The sequence below is a fragment of the Eupeodes corollae genome, chromosome 1 (assembly GCF_945859685.1).
Source record: "Eupeodes corollae chromosome 1, idEupCoro1.1, whole genome shotgun sequence".
Classification (NCBI taxonomy): Eukaryota; Metazoa; Arthropoda; class Insecta; order Diptera; family Syrphidae; genus Eupeodes; species Eupeodes corollae.
In genome coordinates, this window is record NC_079147.1 from 100035705 (window position 1) to 100051324 (window position 15620).

Sequence of the window (15620 nt, forward strand, 5' to 3'; positions counted from 1 at the left end):
CCAGCAGCAAACAAATTAGACCAACGATATTTAGAAATGGTAGGTCTCCTAAAATAAATTACCGGAAGCTCTAGAGGCCTCCAAAACAAAGTTCCTTTGTGTATGGATTCGTCCTTGGGGGTATGATTAATCAAAAAGTCTTGAATAGTAATGGTACATAGTCACAAAATGTTAAGCGTTCTTTTAAAACCAAACTATTATATTGGATTTTGATTGTTCGCTAAAATGTCACTTCTTAACGAATGTCGACATGATTTGAATAATTGTGACGATTATTAATAGACTTGTATTAATTACAGGATTTGGAAACATGTTGACGCATTTTAAAGCGTACAGACACAGACTGACGTACAGCCGCATGTGGACAAGTTTGACAACGTAGACATTTACTCTTACATCTAAGAATTTTCGGAAAGTAGTTAGCTAATTGCAAGCCTCAAACTACGATCAGAGGCTCATCATAAGTGCATGTGTTAGTTATTACTGAGAAAATAATACAATTATAGCCTAACACACGCACAAAGATTGTGTTGTAATCTTTCTTGACTATAAGTTGAGATAACTTTTATAATGTTGTCAATATGGAATTTTAGTGTGTATATGTAGAGTGCGGCCAATGCAGTTTCAAGATAAATCATGTATTTTGATGTATTTTTAGGTAGCTGAAATATATTTTTAATGAAGAATCTTTGAAGCTTTTCGACTTCCTGGTTTTCTTGAAAACCCCAGACCAGGGCTCCATGGCACATCATTGAACGTAGTACCACCTCATAAACTTTGTATTTGGCTGAATTCGGTACCTCTTTCTTTTTTAATAGTAGATTCCAACTAACATTAATTGTATTTTTTGTTGTGACAAGTTTTGATGCAAGATGTTGTTTTATATTAAAGGATGGAGTTACATCTGTCCCAAGGTATTTGTAACTTTTGACGACCTCAATATTTTCTCTACCGTAATACCATTTCTCTTTTTGTGAACAACTTCCTCTCGTATATCCCGCTATCATAACTTTAGATTTATCTATGTTGATAGTAAGATTCCAAAAATTACAATATTCCTTCAACTTATTAATCATCTTTAAGCTTTAAAGTGATTCAGCAAGTAGTATCAAATCATCAGCATAAAGAAGAGATTCTATTACTGTACTAGCTATGTTGATTCCGGCAGGTAAATAAGATGTCACATCATCTATGAAAAGGACAAACAACATGGCGCTCAATAAACATCCTTGTTTTAATCCAGTTTTAGTTTCAAACCATTCTGATTCTTTTGTTCCATCCTCTAATGCTGACTTAGAACCGTTGTAAAGTTCTTTAATTATTCTTAAAATTTTTGTCGAAATTCCCAGTTGGTTTAATTTGAAGTAAAGAGCTTTTCTATCTATAGTGTCGAAAGCGCCCTTGAAATCAATGAAGAAAATGTATAATTTGCGTTGACGGAGTTGGAAGTCCTGGATAATTGTATTTATCACGAAGATATTATCTCTTGTCGAGAAACGTGAGCGGAAACCCGATTGGTATTTACTGAGGAGGTTATTTCCGTCTACCCATTTTTTATACGTGAAAGTAACACTGCTGTTTGCTATTGCGTTTGTAAACGAAATACCTCTTTAATTTGTTGGATCATTTAAGTTTCCTTTCTTATGTATGGGAAATACTAAAGCTTCTTTGAAAGAGTCAGGTACTTGGCCCGTGTTAAAAATAAAGTTAAAACTTTTTATTTTTCGAAGAAATTGGTTTGTTGCGTTTTTGTAAAATTCTGTTAGGACGCGATCTGGTCCTGCAGCTTTCCCTGTTTTTGCTTGTTGAACTACCATAATTATTTCATCTAGCGATATATCTTCTTTGTTTTATTTAAGTCAGTATTAACAGTCCTTTGTTGGAGAGATTGCATTTGAAAAAGCAGAATACGATGTTCATAGGGAGGCAGATCATAAGGATCACCCCAAGGAAGACCCTTAGGGGCAAAGCGAATACAATTATGTTGAATTGATTCAATACGTTTTTTATGAATTTCGTAATAGGGAGCCCATACCTGCGAAGCATATTCAAGATGAGGACGAACATGACAATTGTGCAAAGAAAGAGTAACATAGGGATCATTGAACTCCTTTGCACGTTTTATAAAACCAAGCGTAGAACTTGCCTTATTGACAATAAAATTAATGTGATGAAATAAACACCTAAATCTTTAAATGTGGAGACACGACAGTGTTTTTGCTGTGATATACAATAACCAAATACGCTAACGATTCGTTTTTTAATAAAAGTTATCGTCTAGCATTTTAAAGGGCAAGGCTATTTTTCCCACACCATAATGTGAAACTATTAATGTCTTCTTGTAAAAGGATACGATCATGGGTGGACTTTATAATCTTAAAAATATTCATGTCATCAGCAAAAATGAGAACTTTACTTGAACGTAGACATGACGATACGTCGTTAATAGACAGGATGAACAGAAAAGGGCCAAGATGGCTTCCCTGGGCCTGGGAACACCAGATTAAGCAACAAAAGGTTTTGAAAGACAATTTCAAAATTTTACCTCATAGGATCTGTTTTCAATATATGATTTGATCCAATCTAACAAAAATGGTGGAAAACCAAGAGCTTTAAGTTTAGATAAAATAATTCCGTGGCTTTGGAAAAGTCAGTGTATACACAGTCAACTTCATAACCTTGTTCTAAAGCGTTTGAACATATTATGTTTGATAATGTGAGAAGATTTGTAACGGTTGATCTTTTTCTCAAAAAACCATGTTGCTATTCGCAAGTGAGAATTTTACTAAAAAATGCTACACTTTCAAAAACAACTTTTTTAAACAATTTTGTAATGCAAGAAAGCTTTGCAACTAAAGCTTTACTACACTTTTTTAGTACTATCGGGGGAATACCATCGGGACCGGCTAAGCAGTCATAATTCAACGCGGTTAAAATACTGTGTACACAGAGATGTAACTCCAGCTAGTTTGCGAAAAGAAGTGAAGATTATAAAAATATACTTCATCAACTTCTACAGAACTATTAACAAATGACTCACGGAAATTTGTTTCGAAATCGTTACAGATATCAACAGTTTTATCTAAGGAAAGGTTCTTGTAAGTGAAGTTAACTGGAAAGCCATCTGATTTTTTCTTCAAGTTTACATGATTCCAACATTTTTTATTATTCTCTTTCAAAGTGGTGCCTATATCAGTAACATAAATAGCATAATATAAAAATTAGAAAGAGACTTAAATTCGTTAAAAAGTTCAACATAAAAGAGAAGTTGATTCGAGAGAGAGTTTTGAGATTAGTTTTCCATGCCTTCTTTTTTTTGTTACGCAGTAAACGAAATTTGTGTACCAAGGGTGGCTAAAGTTTGTATTTCGTGATTTCTTTAAAGGCACATTCTTTTCTTAACAATTATTTAGGATCTTATATAGATTTGAAAATGCTTCGTCAATATTAGAACATGCTAAAGTATCAGCAGCTCCAGAAATGGTTAAATCTTCAGACAACAACTGGAAATTAGCTCTTCTGAAATCAAAATTATATAAGAAATCAAAGGAATTACTGTGTTCAGTAAGATGATTACATAAGTCAAGAAAAAACTCCAAGGGGGGTGATATTTATCAATATTAGTAATTCTTGATCTAGATTCTAGAACAAGAGTACTAATAGCGTCAGAAGAAAATACTAAATCGAGAAGAAATAGTTCCTATTGTGATGAAGTAAGAAAGGCTTCAAGGTAGGATTCCTCTATGGATGGAATCCAGTCAATGTGTGGTAAATTAAAATCACCTAGAAGTAAATTATTGGTGTCCGAGGACAAACTGATAAGAAATTTTAATGCCAAATAGAGTTCGCTATAAACACACTATACATTTTTTGGATTAATGGATTAAAATGAAAAAAGTCTTAGTCTGTACAAATATCTTTACACAGACTAGTTCAATTGATAATTTAAACAGAAAAGATACAGAAGACGAGAAATGTGTATTTTTTACCCCTATGATAACACCCCCACCTTAATCCTTTGTATTATAAAAATGACGATCATTTCTGTAAGCTTCAAACTCTTAGCTGAAAAGTTCTGTGTCGAAAAAGCTTGAATTAAGCCAAGCTTCTGTCAAAACTAATGCGTCGTGTGGGAATGATTGGGAGTTAAGAAAAATGTCAGCAGTCCTACTACGAAGTCCCCTTACGTTTTGGTAAAAGAGGGCAAGCCTGTTAGGTTTTTTGACATGGTCTTTTTTGTGTAAATTATTTGACCAAATTCTCTGCGGGTCATATATTTGTATTACAAATGGAATCGAAGGATATTAACACTTAGCCCCGGGACATACTGGCATCATGTTAACTAGAAGTGGCGCTGTGGTATAGAAATGCACAAAATCTAAGATAGGTTTCATGTTGTCTATACAGAATGCAACACACAATATTAATAAGTGTTTGCAGAGCTTTTTGTTTGCAGAGCTTTTTATAACACTGCTGTCGAGGAAAGTGTGGTCTAAATACTTAATATGGATGATTCATTACATATGAAAGCATTCCAATGGTTTTCTTAAAATGCCGTATTTAAGAGCTAAAATACAAGAATTTAGATTGGTTTGGCTGCATTTCACGCAGAAATGTTAGAAGTTGTGTTGGCATTTTTATAAATACGAAGAACGCTACAAAATTGATTGAAACTGAAACCTTTTATACTAAATTACTATTCATTATGTTTTTGAATAAGCCATTAGTTAAGCGAAAGTGTCAGTTTTGCTGTATCCAAAACATTTTTACTTCAAAAATGAGATTTCTCCAAATTTATTAATTCTTTAATCAATAGAAATTAATAAAAAAATGAAAAAAAAACTATAAAAGAAAACTTAACACTATTATTGTACTTACTTTACTTAGGATGGCACTACAGTCCGGGAAGGACCTGGGTCTCAACCAACATGCGTCTTCAGCCAGCTTGGTCCCTAGCTAACTGTCTCCAGTTTTGCACACCAAGTTGGTTGAGGTCTTCACCCACCTGCGTGCTCCACCTGTGCCGAAGTCTTCCTCTTTTGTGCCGTAACTTGGGATTGGATTCGAAGACCTTCCGGGCTGGAACGTTATAATGTCCATCTGCTCTACATGACCGTTGGACGTAACCTTTAATTCTGTTAACTAGTTCAGTGTCGCTGTACAGCCCCTATACAGTTCGTCGTTATATCTACTCCTCCATTCTCCATCTATGCAGACGGGACCAAAATTCAACCGAAGGATATTTCTCTCGTAGCATATAAATACAGTCTGATCTTTCCTTGACAGGGTCCAGGCCTAAGCGCCATAAATGAGAACCGGGATGATTAATGTCTTATAGATAGTGATTTTAGATGCTCTAGAGAGTACTTTACTACTAAATTGTCTTATAAGTATTTGATTTTAGCGCTGGTGTCGTTGTCTGAGTTTATAGCGGTTCCTAGGTAGACAAAGTCCTTAACTACCTCAAAGTTATAGCTGTCCAAGGTGACGTTTTGACCAAGACGTCGTTGTTAACTTCCCATAGAAAGTTATTGTAATGGGTCCGATTTGTCAAATTGAAAATTTTGACATTTCTCGACGTTTCAAGGTCCCTAGAGTCGAAATAAAAGATTTTTAGAAAGATGTCTGTGCGTGCGTCCGCAGAAAGATGCAGAAAGGGCTCTCAAAAAAATTGCGTGGGTGGTTTTTTTACCATAGCAGTTTGAAAAAAAGGTGAACATTTTGGTTAACCCTAAATATCTTACAAACCAAAAATGGTAGAGACTTGAATTAAATTGTATATAATATATTGTAACGTGATACCAAACAGATATATTTTTTGAAAAAAAATCAATATAACGGTTTTTTTAATAAATCAATAAAACTGAAAAAAAAATTTTTCACCTCCAAAATTTTACGGCTGAAATATGATTTCATCTCTAAAATAATTTTGTGTAACGAAGAATAATGTTTTTGACATCTGATAAAATTTTGAGAAAAATCTAATTGACAGTTTTTTTTATAAAAAATAAAAATTAAAAAAAACCATTACTCAAAGTTCGTAAAAAATGAATATCGATTCAAATATCTTTTCAAAAACTTGAAATTAAGGCTTGAAGCTTATTTTATCTTATAAGAAATATTGTTTTCAACATTTTGAAAAATGTTCAAAAAAATCGAATTGACAGTTTTTTACAAAAAATTAAAAACCGATAAAAAATTAACAAAAGTTGGTAAAAAATGATTTTCGACTCCAATATCTTTTAAAAACTTTGAGATAATAGCTTCTAACTAATTTTTTTCTTATAAGTAATATTGTTTTCAACATTAGGACAAATTTTGAGAAAGATCGAATTGGCAGTTTTTTTTTACAAAAAATACAACTCTAAAAAAATACAAAACTTCGCAAAAATTTACTTTCGACTCAAATAGCTTTTCAAATATTAAAAATATTGGCTTCAAACTTATTTTATTTCACAGAAAATTTTGTTTTCGATATTCAGTAATTTTTATATAAAAATCCAACAGTCCGTTTTTTCATAAAAAATAAAATCAACAAAAAATAGTACGCAAATTTTGTAAAAATTGATAAGAGTTAATATAGACAAACTTTTAAGCAAGACAAATCGACAGACGGGATGGGAAGTTATCAGTGTGGGTCCCATCCCAGCCTCTTTTTATTAGTTGTTTTTGAATATCGTTGAATTACTAATAAATCTGGATATAAAATCTTTGGTAATGCAACTTAGTAATTGTTACCAACGTTTTTCCTTAACTCGTGCCTAGAAGTTACTTCCACTTCACATCCTACTTTGTATGTTTTCCATAAAACCCAATTTTCCTATAAATTATTATATTTACATACTTGATTTTGAAAATGTATCTGTTGAAGAAGCCCCTAATTTTTTTTACAGTGAATTAGACTATTGAATGTCACTGCATGTCCCTTCTTATTGATGAAAAGTTGCCTCATCAGTCCCGCCTTGATGTAATCGTAGGCTTTGATCTGGGTAATCAAAAGATCAAGCTGTTGGAAATATTTCTTCGCTCTTAATGCCCAACTGACTCCTCTGAGCCTTATCTTCATTTCAACAACCTATACAATTCTCTCTACCAAGAATATTTACATAAAACTTAAGCTGACCTTATCTACGATCCCAAATCTTTCTTTTAGTTCGTTCACTAAAGAATGTCATATGGGTATCCATCCTCATTGTTTTTCAATAATGAAATATCCAATGATAATATAAAAATAGCTAATTACTTTGTATTATATTTTAAAAATTCATTCTTACAAGAATCTTTTAGAACAGATCGGACCTATTTTGAATATTTACCGAAATTTTCATTGAGTCCTTTTTTACCCGACTTCATTCTTCTGATGAACGCACTACGGGACCTGAAGGTGTTCCTGCCATTTTAATACATATACTCCCTTTTCTCTATCTAACATTTTTCATTCATCTCAAAGAACATTTCCTATGGAAAACATCTTTTATAACTGCAATAAACAGGAAACCGAAAGAGGAGGTGATAAACTATAGACAAATCGGTAAACTTTCTCATATGCCAAAAATAATTGAAAGCATTTATATGAACTACTCAACATCCATTGCAGATCTCCAATCACCTTATCACAACACGGCTTCTTAAAAAACAGATCTATCACCATAAATAGTTGGTTTCATTTACTCGAAGAGCTTTAAAAAATGGGAATTCATTTGATATGGTCTCCATTGACTTCAGCATAATGTTTGACAAAATTTCTCATAATCTTATAGTCTTCTAACAACTCTCCTTAGGTTTTAAACCTATTTATCTTAAGTAGATTACTTCTTACCTATTATTATTATGTCTGATTTAGATCCGCTCATTCTGATCATACTCAAGGTACTTTTGGGGTTCCGCAAGGCAGTCACTTAGGCCCTCTTCTCTTAATCCTTATATTTAAATGGTAATTAAACGTTATAAAATAGTCCTTAACGCTGATGATCTTCCTGATTTATGAAATCTTTCATTTTAACACTTGAAGGCTTATCTCTCCTCCAAACAGATCTCGACAATTTCTCGACCTGGTGCACCAAAAATAGCTTAGGGCTCAACGTTAGCAAATGCCAGACAATGAACTATTCGATGTAAACACATTAAAGTAGCTCCCATTCATTACCATATACATAATTATCCCGTACATGTAGTAGAAAACATAAGAGATTTTGTGTTTTCATGTGACAGCAAACTGCATTGTATGTAAGGCCAACTCTACATTAGGTTTTGTTAAAAAATGGTACAAAAACGTGACCCGATCGCTTTACATGACGTTTGTTCGACCTTGAATATGCGTCACATATCAAAAATATAGAGCATCCCACTTACTTTGGAAAATCCTTTGATCTTACCCTTATATCGTGATCACCTCATAACAGCAACGTAGAGAAATTGCTGAAATATTGTTCAAAGGTCAGCTTCTCCCTGGCACAGCTGGGTGTTCCGTAACCTGAGAAACCATCGACTCTTTTATTTACCAACTCACCACACATCCTATGGCTTTAACGAACCTCTGACCCCTATGCTTCAGTTGGTTAGTTCAAATACAAATTCATTTAACTTCAACATAAGCACCTATCTATAACCTCAAACTTTAAGTTACAGTATTAGCTTGAATTATGCGAAATAATTACCCCAAGTGAATTCTTAAAAAACTATACAAATTTGTAGAAAGTGCTTTTGTTTTATCGATTCCTGAAACATGACACAACACTTCTATTCATTAATCTGTATCTAATATGCCTTAAGTTCTTATTATAAGACTTTCTTCAAAAACATGAACTTGATATATTGAAAAATTATTCATTACAAAACATTCCAATTATGCTCTTGTTTCAAATGTCTCAGAAATAAAATGATTACTGACACAAATACCTTGACTTTCGCCTCTTCTATGGCTTCTGTTCATGGCTACAATTCTCGTTAAATTAGAGAGATGTGGAGTGAAGGCGGTAGCCTATGCGGATGATTTGGTGCTATTGGTGTCAGGAAGGTACACCTCTGTGATTAGTGAAATCACGGAGTCAGCTTTGAAGAAAGTTAGCAGCTGGGCCACGAGTGGACTAGGAGTTAACCAAAGTAAAACTGAACTGTTGCTCTTTACCACCAAAACTAAAGTACCGCCCTTCACACTACCTCGACTCAACGGTCAAATCCTATCATTGTCTTCCTGTGCAAAATATTTGAGAGTTATACTCGACCCTAAACTAAACTGGAAACTAAGTATTGAAGTACGGGTTAAGAAGGCCTGTGTTGCTTTCTACGCCTGCAGCAAAAGTGGGGACTTCAGTCGAAGATGATTTTATGGACGTACACAGCCGAAGTACGTCCAACTTAACATATGGGTCGATTCTGTGGTGGCCTGCTACTAGCAAAGCCTATAATATTGATAAGCTAAAGAAGGTTCAGAGAACAGCTCGTGGGCACCACAGGGGCCATGCGTACTTGCCCAACGCACGCCTTAAACGTCATTTTGGATCTTCTACTAATCGACCTTTTTATTAAATACATAGTTTCCTGCAGCGCTATTAGGCTGAAGGAATCAAATAGCTGGTTGTCAAAACCTTACGGTCACAGCAACACTACGAAATTAATTCCCTCAGATATTATCTCGGTAGACACTGACTACTGCACTCCTACTTTGAGCCTTAGTAAGGGTTTAAAGGTTATTTTCCCATCGAGAGAAGATTGGGAGGATGACTTCGTGTCGAAAGGTTTCGACACAACCACCTTTACTGACGGTTCAAAGATGGAGTGCGAAGTTGAACTGCTGGTAATAAGGGAGGCATGTAAGATACTTAAACAAAGCCCAAACCAAAACCGAAATGCGGCTATCTTTACAGACAGTCAGGCAGCTGTCAAAGTCATTAACTCGGACACATCCTCATCTAAATTGGTCCAGCAATGTCGCGATGAGCTTGCGAGCCTGAATATTAACTTCGGTGTCACCCTGATCTAGGTTCCGGGCCATAGTGGTATGGTGGGAAAAGATCAGGCTGACAAGCTAGCCAGGCAAGGATCGGCCCTTCATAGCTCACTTGCGGAAATGGTTAACATTCCTCTTGGTGCTATAAAGGATAAAATCTTTTCTATCTACCAAACTGAATCAAACCGAAGGTGGAGCAATTTACCCAACTGCATTATATCTAGGAAGATATGGCCCACCTATAACAAAACCCGTACAAACGATCTCCTATGCAGGCCAAGGCAAGACATAGCCAGGATTGTTGCAGTTTGTACCGGACATTGGCCTATAGGAGTTCATGCGGAGAAGTTGGGTATCTCCTACAACACCTTTTGCCGTAGTTGTAGTGACCAAAGAGAAAGTGAAACGATAATCCATTACCTCTGCAAATGTCCTGCTTTGTCAAACACTGGACTGAAATGCTTTGGAAAACATTCTTTCACGAACTCAATGAGCTATCTGAAACAAAGATTAGAGCTTCTCTATAAATCTGTCCCTTTCAATCAAAGGTCAAACGAGTTTTTGGTATCAAAACGGCGCACTACAGCGCTAATTGGATCTCAGGCTAGGTTGCCTTGAGATCGCCATTTCTACCTACCGTAACTGGTAAGACATTGCATTTAGACTTTTTTGACCAGTTTCCTTTAGATTTTTTACTCGTGAAATATCCAAATATCTCAAAAATGGAGTTCTTCGATCCACAAGCTTCCAATATTGAAAAACTCACAAAAAATAACTTTAATAGCAAATCTTACTTTATTTTATCAAAATGAAAATTTTATATTTCTACTTGAAAGCAATCACATTCAACTTCCTCTTCCTCTTATTTTACCACCACTGTTTGATTTTATGCACCACTGTTTTTACAACAGGTACTTTAACCGCATAGGGCTTGGGTACTTTAACCGGCACATACTTTACCACTTCATAGGGCACATGTTTCTCCACCGGTACGGGAACATGCTTTTCAACAGGATACGGCACCAGCTTTTCAACCGGAATCTTGAGTTCCCTCTCGACAGGGACTTGGATTTGTTTTGTTATGGGGATGTGTATTGGGACGGGCCGACGGATTGGCACAAGGATGGCATTCGAAACGGGTATCTGCACTGGTTTAGCATAGGGTATATGGACCTTCTTGACAACAGGATAGGGAACGTAGTTAATTACATCTGTATGCTGATGCTGAGAAGTGGTTAGTTCCGGATGGTTCTGATGATAATCAATGGATGAAGACCCTTCATTACCACTAGCCGAATAATAACCATCACCGCCGCCACCATCGGTGTTCTCAGACGATTCCTGTCCATATTGATGCGAGAAATTATTTTCCCTGAACTTATCAATGTCGCTTTGATGTTGATGATGATGGGGAACCTCATATGAATGTTCTGACTCCTCGGACACAGGAGACTGATGGTATATCCTTGGTTGATAGCCAGCAGAGATGTGGCTTTGTTGTTCGTTGCTGCTGCTGCTGCTGCCTCCTCCCCCACTACCAGAACTGCCGCTGTTCCCGTATCGATTTTGGTTGCTGCCGTACGAAATTGGATGGTATCCTATAGACTCTTGTTGCTGGTCGTGACGCTGACCAAAGTCATTCATTCCAATGACGCCGCTGCCACTTCGCCCTCCACTGCCACTGAATCCTTTTAGATAATCAGCAAGTGTGTTCGCAACTGCATTATCCTTTGTAGAAGCATACTGACCGCCACTGCCACTGTACGTTCTGTCTCCAACTCCCGTGGTCGCAGAGTTATAGTTATCTGCCACTATTCCAGCTGCACCATAAACCAAATTTGCAGCAAGCAGTTGCCATGTTACCAGTGACAACGATAGCATCAGTCCTCTTTGTCGTGTCTCCTGAGGGAAGCGACCGACGACGTCCAGGTTCATATGTAGAAGAGCGGGAAAAGGGAACCGGGAGAGTAGGTAAAGAACATAAAATATATTAATCTCGAAAATGTGATGAAAAAAAAGACACTTTTCAACTTACAATATTCATGGTTGCGGCAGAGTGAAATAATTTAACCATATAGTCAAGTCGTGTCGTAGAGATGTGATGCCTCCTCTACAGTGGTCCTGGCTGCTGTATTGTTCTGCACTGCCGGAGCTGCACTTTTATATATGACGTGTACCCCTGAAGATATCGCTGAATGTTCATCCAAAAACATGAACCAAATTCCAATTCCCAAGTAAAATGTTGCTAGGTACGTAATAACAAAAGGCTGTTGCCTCTTGGTCTTGGCAGCGGTAAAGGTACTTCCACTCATACTACTTATCTGCGATGGCAATTATTATTATGCGGATGAAAGTGAATTGAAAACCTTCGCCGTGAGTTAGATGCTTCGCAATTTCAACAATCGAAGCAAACAAATTCGAAAGACAAAGTTGAGTCTTGTGAATTGAGTACCTACCTTCAAACCTACCTGTACCTATGGTGAATGTTTTGTGAATTGGAAAGTCTATTCTGCGCGTCTGACAGGAATAGAAAGAGCATATAGGAATAGATTTGACTTTCGCTGTATTGGATCAGAAGTACCTTACTTATCTGTAAGGTAGCGCAGCGCATTATTGAATTTATGCAATCTTAGATTACATAGTTCGGGCTCTAAAGCTGCACATTAGTCATTTTACATACATCAATAATTTGATAAAAAGCAACTGGGTGAAAACTAAATGGTTTGTGTTTAAAAGCTTAACAGATCTAGAGTTTTCATATCTTAAGATATTGGGGGTGAAGAAAGTTGAAAGAATTGTGGACCTTAATCATCCAATTGAATTTTTCTTTTGGCATATTTGAAAACGAAAACACTTATTTGTTCTCATTTTGTTTGTTTTTGAAGGTATTTGTTTGGTTTTTTTGAGGTATTTTATGCAAAGTCTTAATTTCTAAGACTTTACGGGTTGGAGCACTAGTTTCCATGCGACCTCCGTGAATCAGCCATCTCAGTCGTTGGAAAGTCGCTGTTAAGCTCGTACATATCGTCGTCCCATCTTATCCTCAACTCACTTTCTTTGAAAAAGTGCTTGAAGCTTTGGTCACCATCTTCACACAGCGCTCAACTGCTTGAGTGTGACAAGGGTAGTTTAAAAATGACATGTCGATTGGAGTTTTTTTTTGTAGAATGTCTTCTAAATCCTGATCACTCATTTTCTCCAATAATGGGGTGCTGTAAGTTGTGATCCGGTTCAGATAATTAAGTCAATATAATCTTTGGCATTGAAGTTTAATTTCGGTGGTTTAAAGGCTCTAATTGAAGACCTATGTTTTTTCTAGCTTGGATAATTCTTCTTAACCCCATTTCTCTGATATTAGGTCTTTCATCACAAAGCATTGCCATTGATATGTTATCCGGATGTGCAAAATAATAATTGCGTTGAATAACGGGGTCATTTATTTCTCTTACGCTCCAATTGAAGCGTCTTGACAAATTTACTAATTCGAAAACGTGACTTGGACCATTTTGAAAAGAACTGTCTTGTTCACAATGAACCGAACTGGGCCATACACCTTTACAATGTATTCTGCAATTTTCACTCGGATTAGATGTGGCACCATAAAGCCTTTAGAATTCTATTGGTAGTTTTCAACCACCTAGAGTGTGCCATTTTTCCTGGGTTTCTGTTGTAGAAATTTCTAGGACAGGATCCTTTACTTACAGCGTCACAAATCTGAAACAAATATTTTTGATCCGTACTTAAAGTATCTTGGAATTCTTTTGACAAAGCAGGTAGGTTCCTTGGGATTGGTCTAAACTCAATAACTGGAAGGTCACAACAATTTTCCAGCGCCTTTCCAATGTGTCCTGAATAGATAAAAGGTCCTAATGTAGTTCCATCCAATTCAATAAATAAATGACGCAGATGCAATTCATTAGCATGTAGTTGGCATATGAACCATTGCAGTGGTCTCCCCAGCCAGTATTTGTAGCAGTACCATCGCAACCAACAACAGACAGTTTACTTACAGTTCTCTGTCTGCAAGAAAGGAGTTAATAGAATCCGCTATAGTTTTGCCTTTTCTAGAGAATATGGTAAGATGTCCTGGGTAGTTTGAACCCGGCTGCGTTATTAGTGAAATATATTCCATTACTAAAGTCACTCTGTAAAATCGTTGGTCTCGTTTTTCACAAACCAATGTCCTGTCTTCTCTTCCATCGAAATAAATGCTTTCAATGTTCGAAAGACAGTCTTTAGTTTGGAGAACTTCTCTTTGTCGTGGCCCTACATACTTTTCTTCTATCTATGACGTTTTCGGCATGTGCTGTAGGTAGGTACCAAGCCAACATTCTGTAAGACTGCACTTGCAACTGCTGCAAGTGCCAAAATTTGGGTAGTATTTTTAGCATGATTTTTAACAAATATCTTGAGAACGGCTCATCAAAGTTTTAAGCTTTTAGTATTATTTCCATAGAAAATTAAATTGTCTTTCTTTTTTATCAAAAATACTTTTTTGTATGATTTATACTTTTAGACTTACAGAGCCGACAAAAAAAAGTGTCCATTTCCCCTATTTCTCAGACCTTGAGCTGTAGCATAGAGCTAAGAAAAGTGAAAAATATTTTGTACGTATAGTTAACGTAATTATGGAATCTTTAAAAGCTATTAGAATTTGAAAATCAAAAACAAAATTTGACGCTCCACCCAAAGGCACAGAAATCTCTCTAAAAATCTTTTATTTCGACTGCAGGGGCCTTAAACAATTTGTCAAAATATGCTCTGAGCGATGTCAAATTCTTGAGCCCAACGAATGTGTAGACTATATTTTTTATTGCCTGTGTACGTGGGGGAGAAGTAAAACCATATAGGTGTTAACGCTCTTAGAGTTTTGATCAAAGTTGTCCGTAGACAACTTTTGCAGACGTTGCTTGTTCGTGTACTTTACCATAGTGAAAACTTTGGCTTTCAGTCGATTGTTTTTTATTAAAACAATGATATTCAAGTCAAACAAAATAACTTTATAATTAAAATTCAACTTTACCTTACATACTATACATATTGATAGATTATTCTCCATGCCTTTGTTTAACCTTTTGGGTGAACGCCCAAGCTCAAGCCCATCTAACCTAAACCTGATGATGATGGCAATAAGCAACTGCAACATCGACGATTGCAGATCAACCCAACCGGCTGCTTCTGCTACTGCCGATGCCAATGCCGCCGCGCCAGTTGCTAGCAGATCCAGATCCAGATGCAGAGTTACAAGTTGCAACCTTCAATTTATTTGAAGTAAAGTGTAGCATGGTTAAGGAATAATATGTCTGCGTTTTCAGCACCTTTTCAAATGAGACTGCCAATTATTTGGTAAAATGAATTGTTGCACGTCTACGGTCGTCGTAGTTTTGATTCAAGTGGAATGATGTTACAAAGTTATAGGGTGTAGGCAAGGTAATTGGCTTGGCCCGGCCCGGCCAGTCGCTCTTAGTAATTGGCGGAAGTAAGGCTATGCTATAGCAATTTCATTTACAGTGAAGTATAAGTTTTATATCTCTTTGAGTTGTTAGTTTGAATAGAAAGATTTTATAGCATTTACACTTGATTTTTACTTTGTAGGGAATCCTTCAATTACCTACTATTAAATTGTTTAAAATACAAAATGAATACTTTCATTGGAAAATGTAAAACAAGT

General features: G+C 36.0%; 1 protein-coding gene across 1 annotated transcript; it reads right to left on the reverse strand.

Annotated features, from left to right (window-relative positions):
• Positions 1 to 10756: 10756 nt before the first annotated feature.
• LOC129942733 (uncharacterized) lies at positions 10757 to 12075 on the reverse strand. The gene is made up of 2 exons (XM_056051781.1): positions 11985 to 12075; positions 10757 to 11851 (listed from the first exon to the last, which is right to left on the reverse strand). The coding sequence occupies exons 1-2, from the start codon at positions 12021 to 12023 to the stop codon at positions 10817 to 10819; spliced, it is 1074 nt and encodes a 357-aa protein (XP_055907756.1). The 5' UTR covers positions 12024 to 12075; the 3' UTR covers positions 10757 to 10816.
• Positions 12076 to 15620: the final 3545 nt, after the last annotated feature.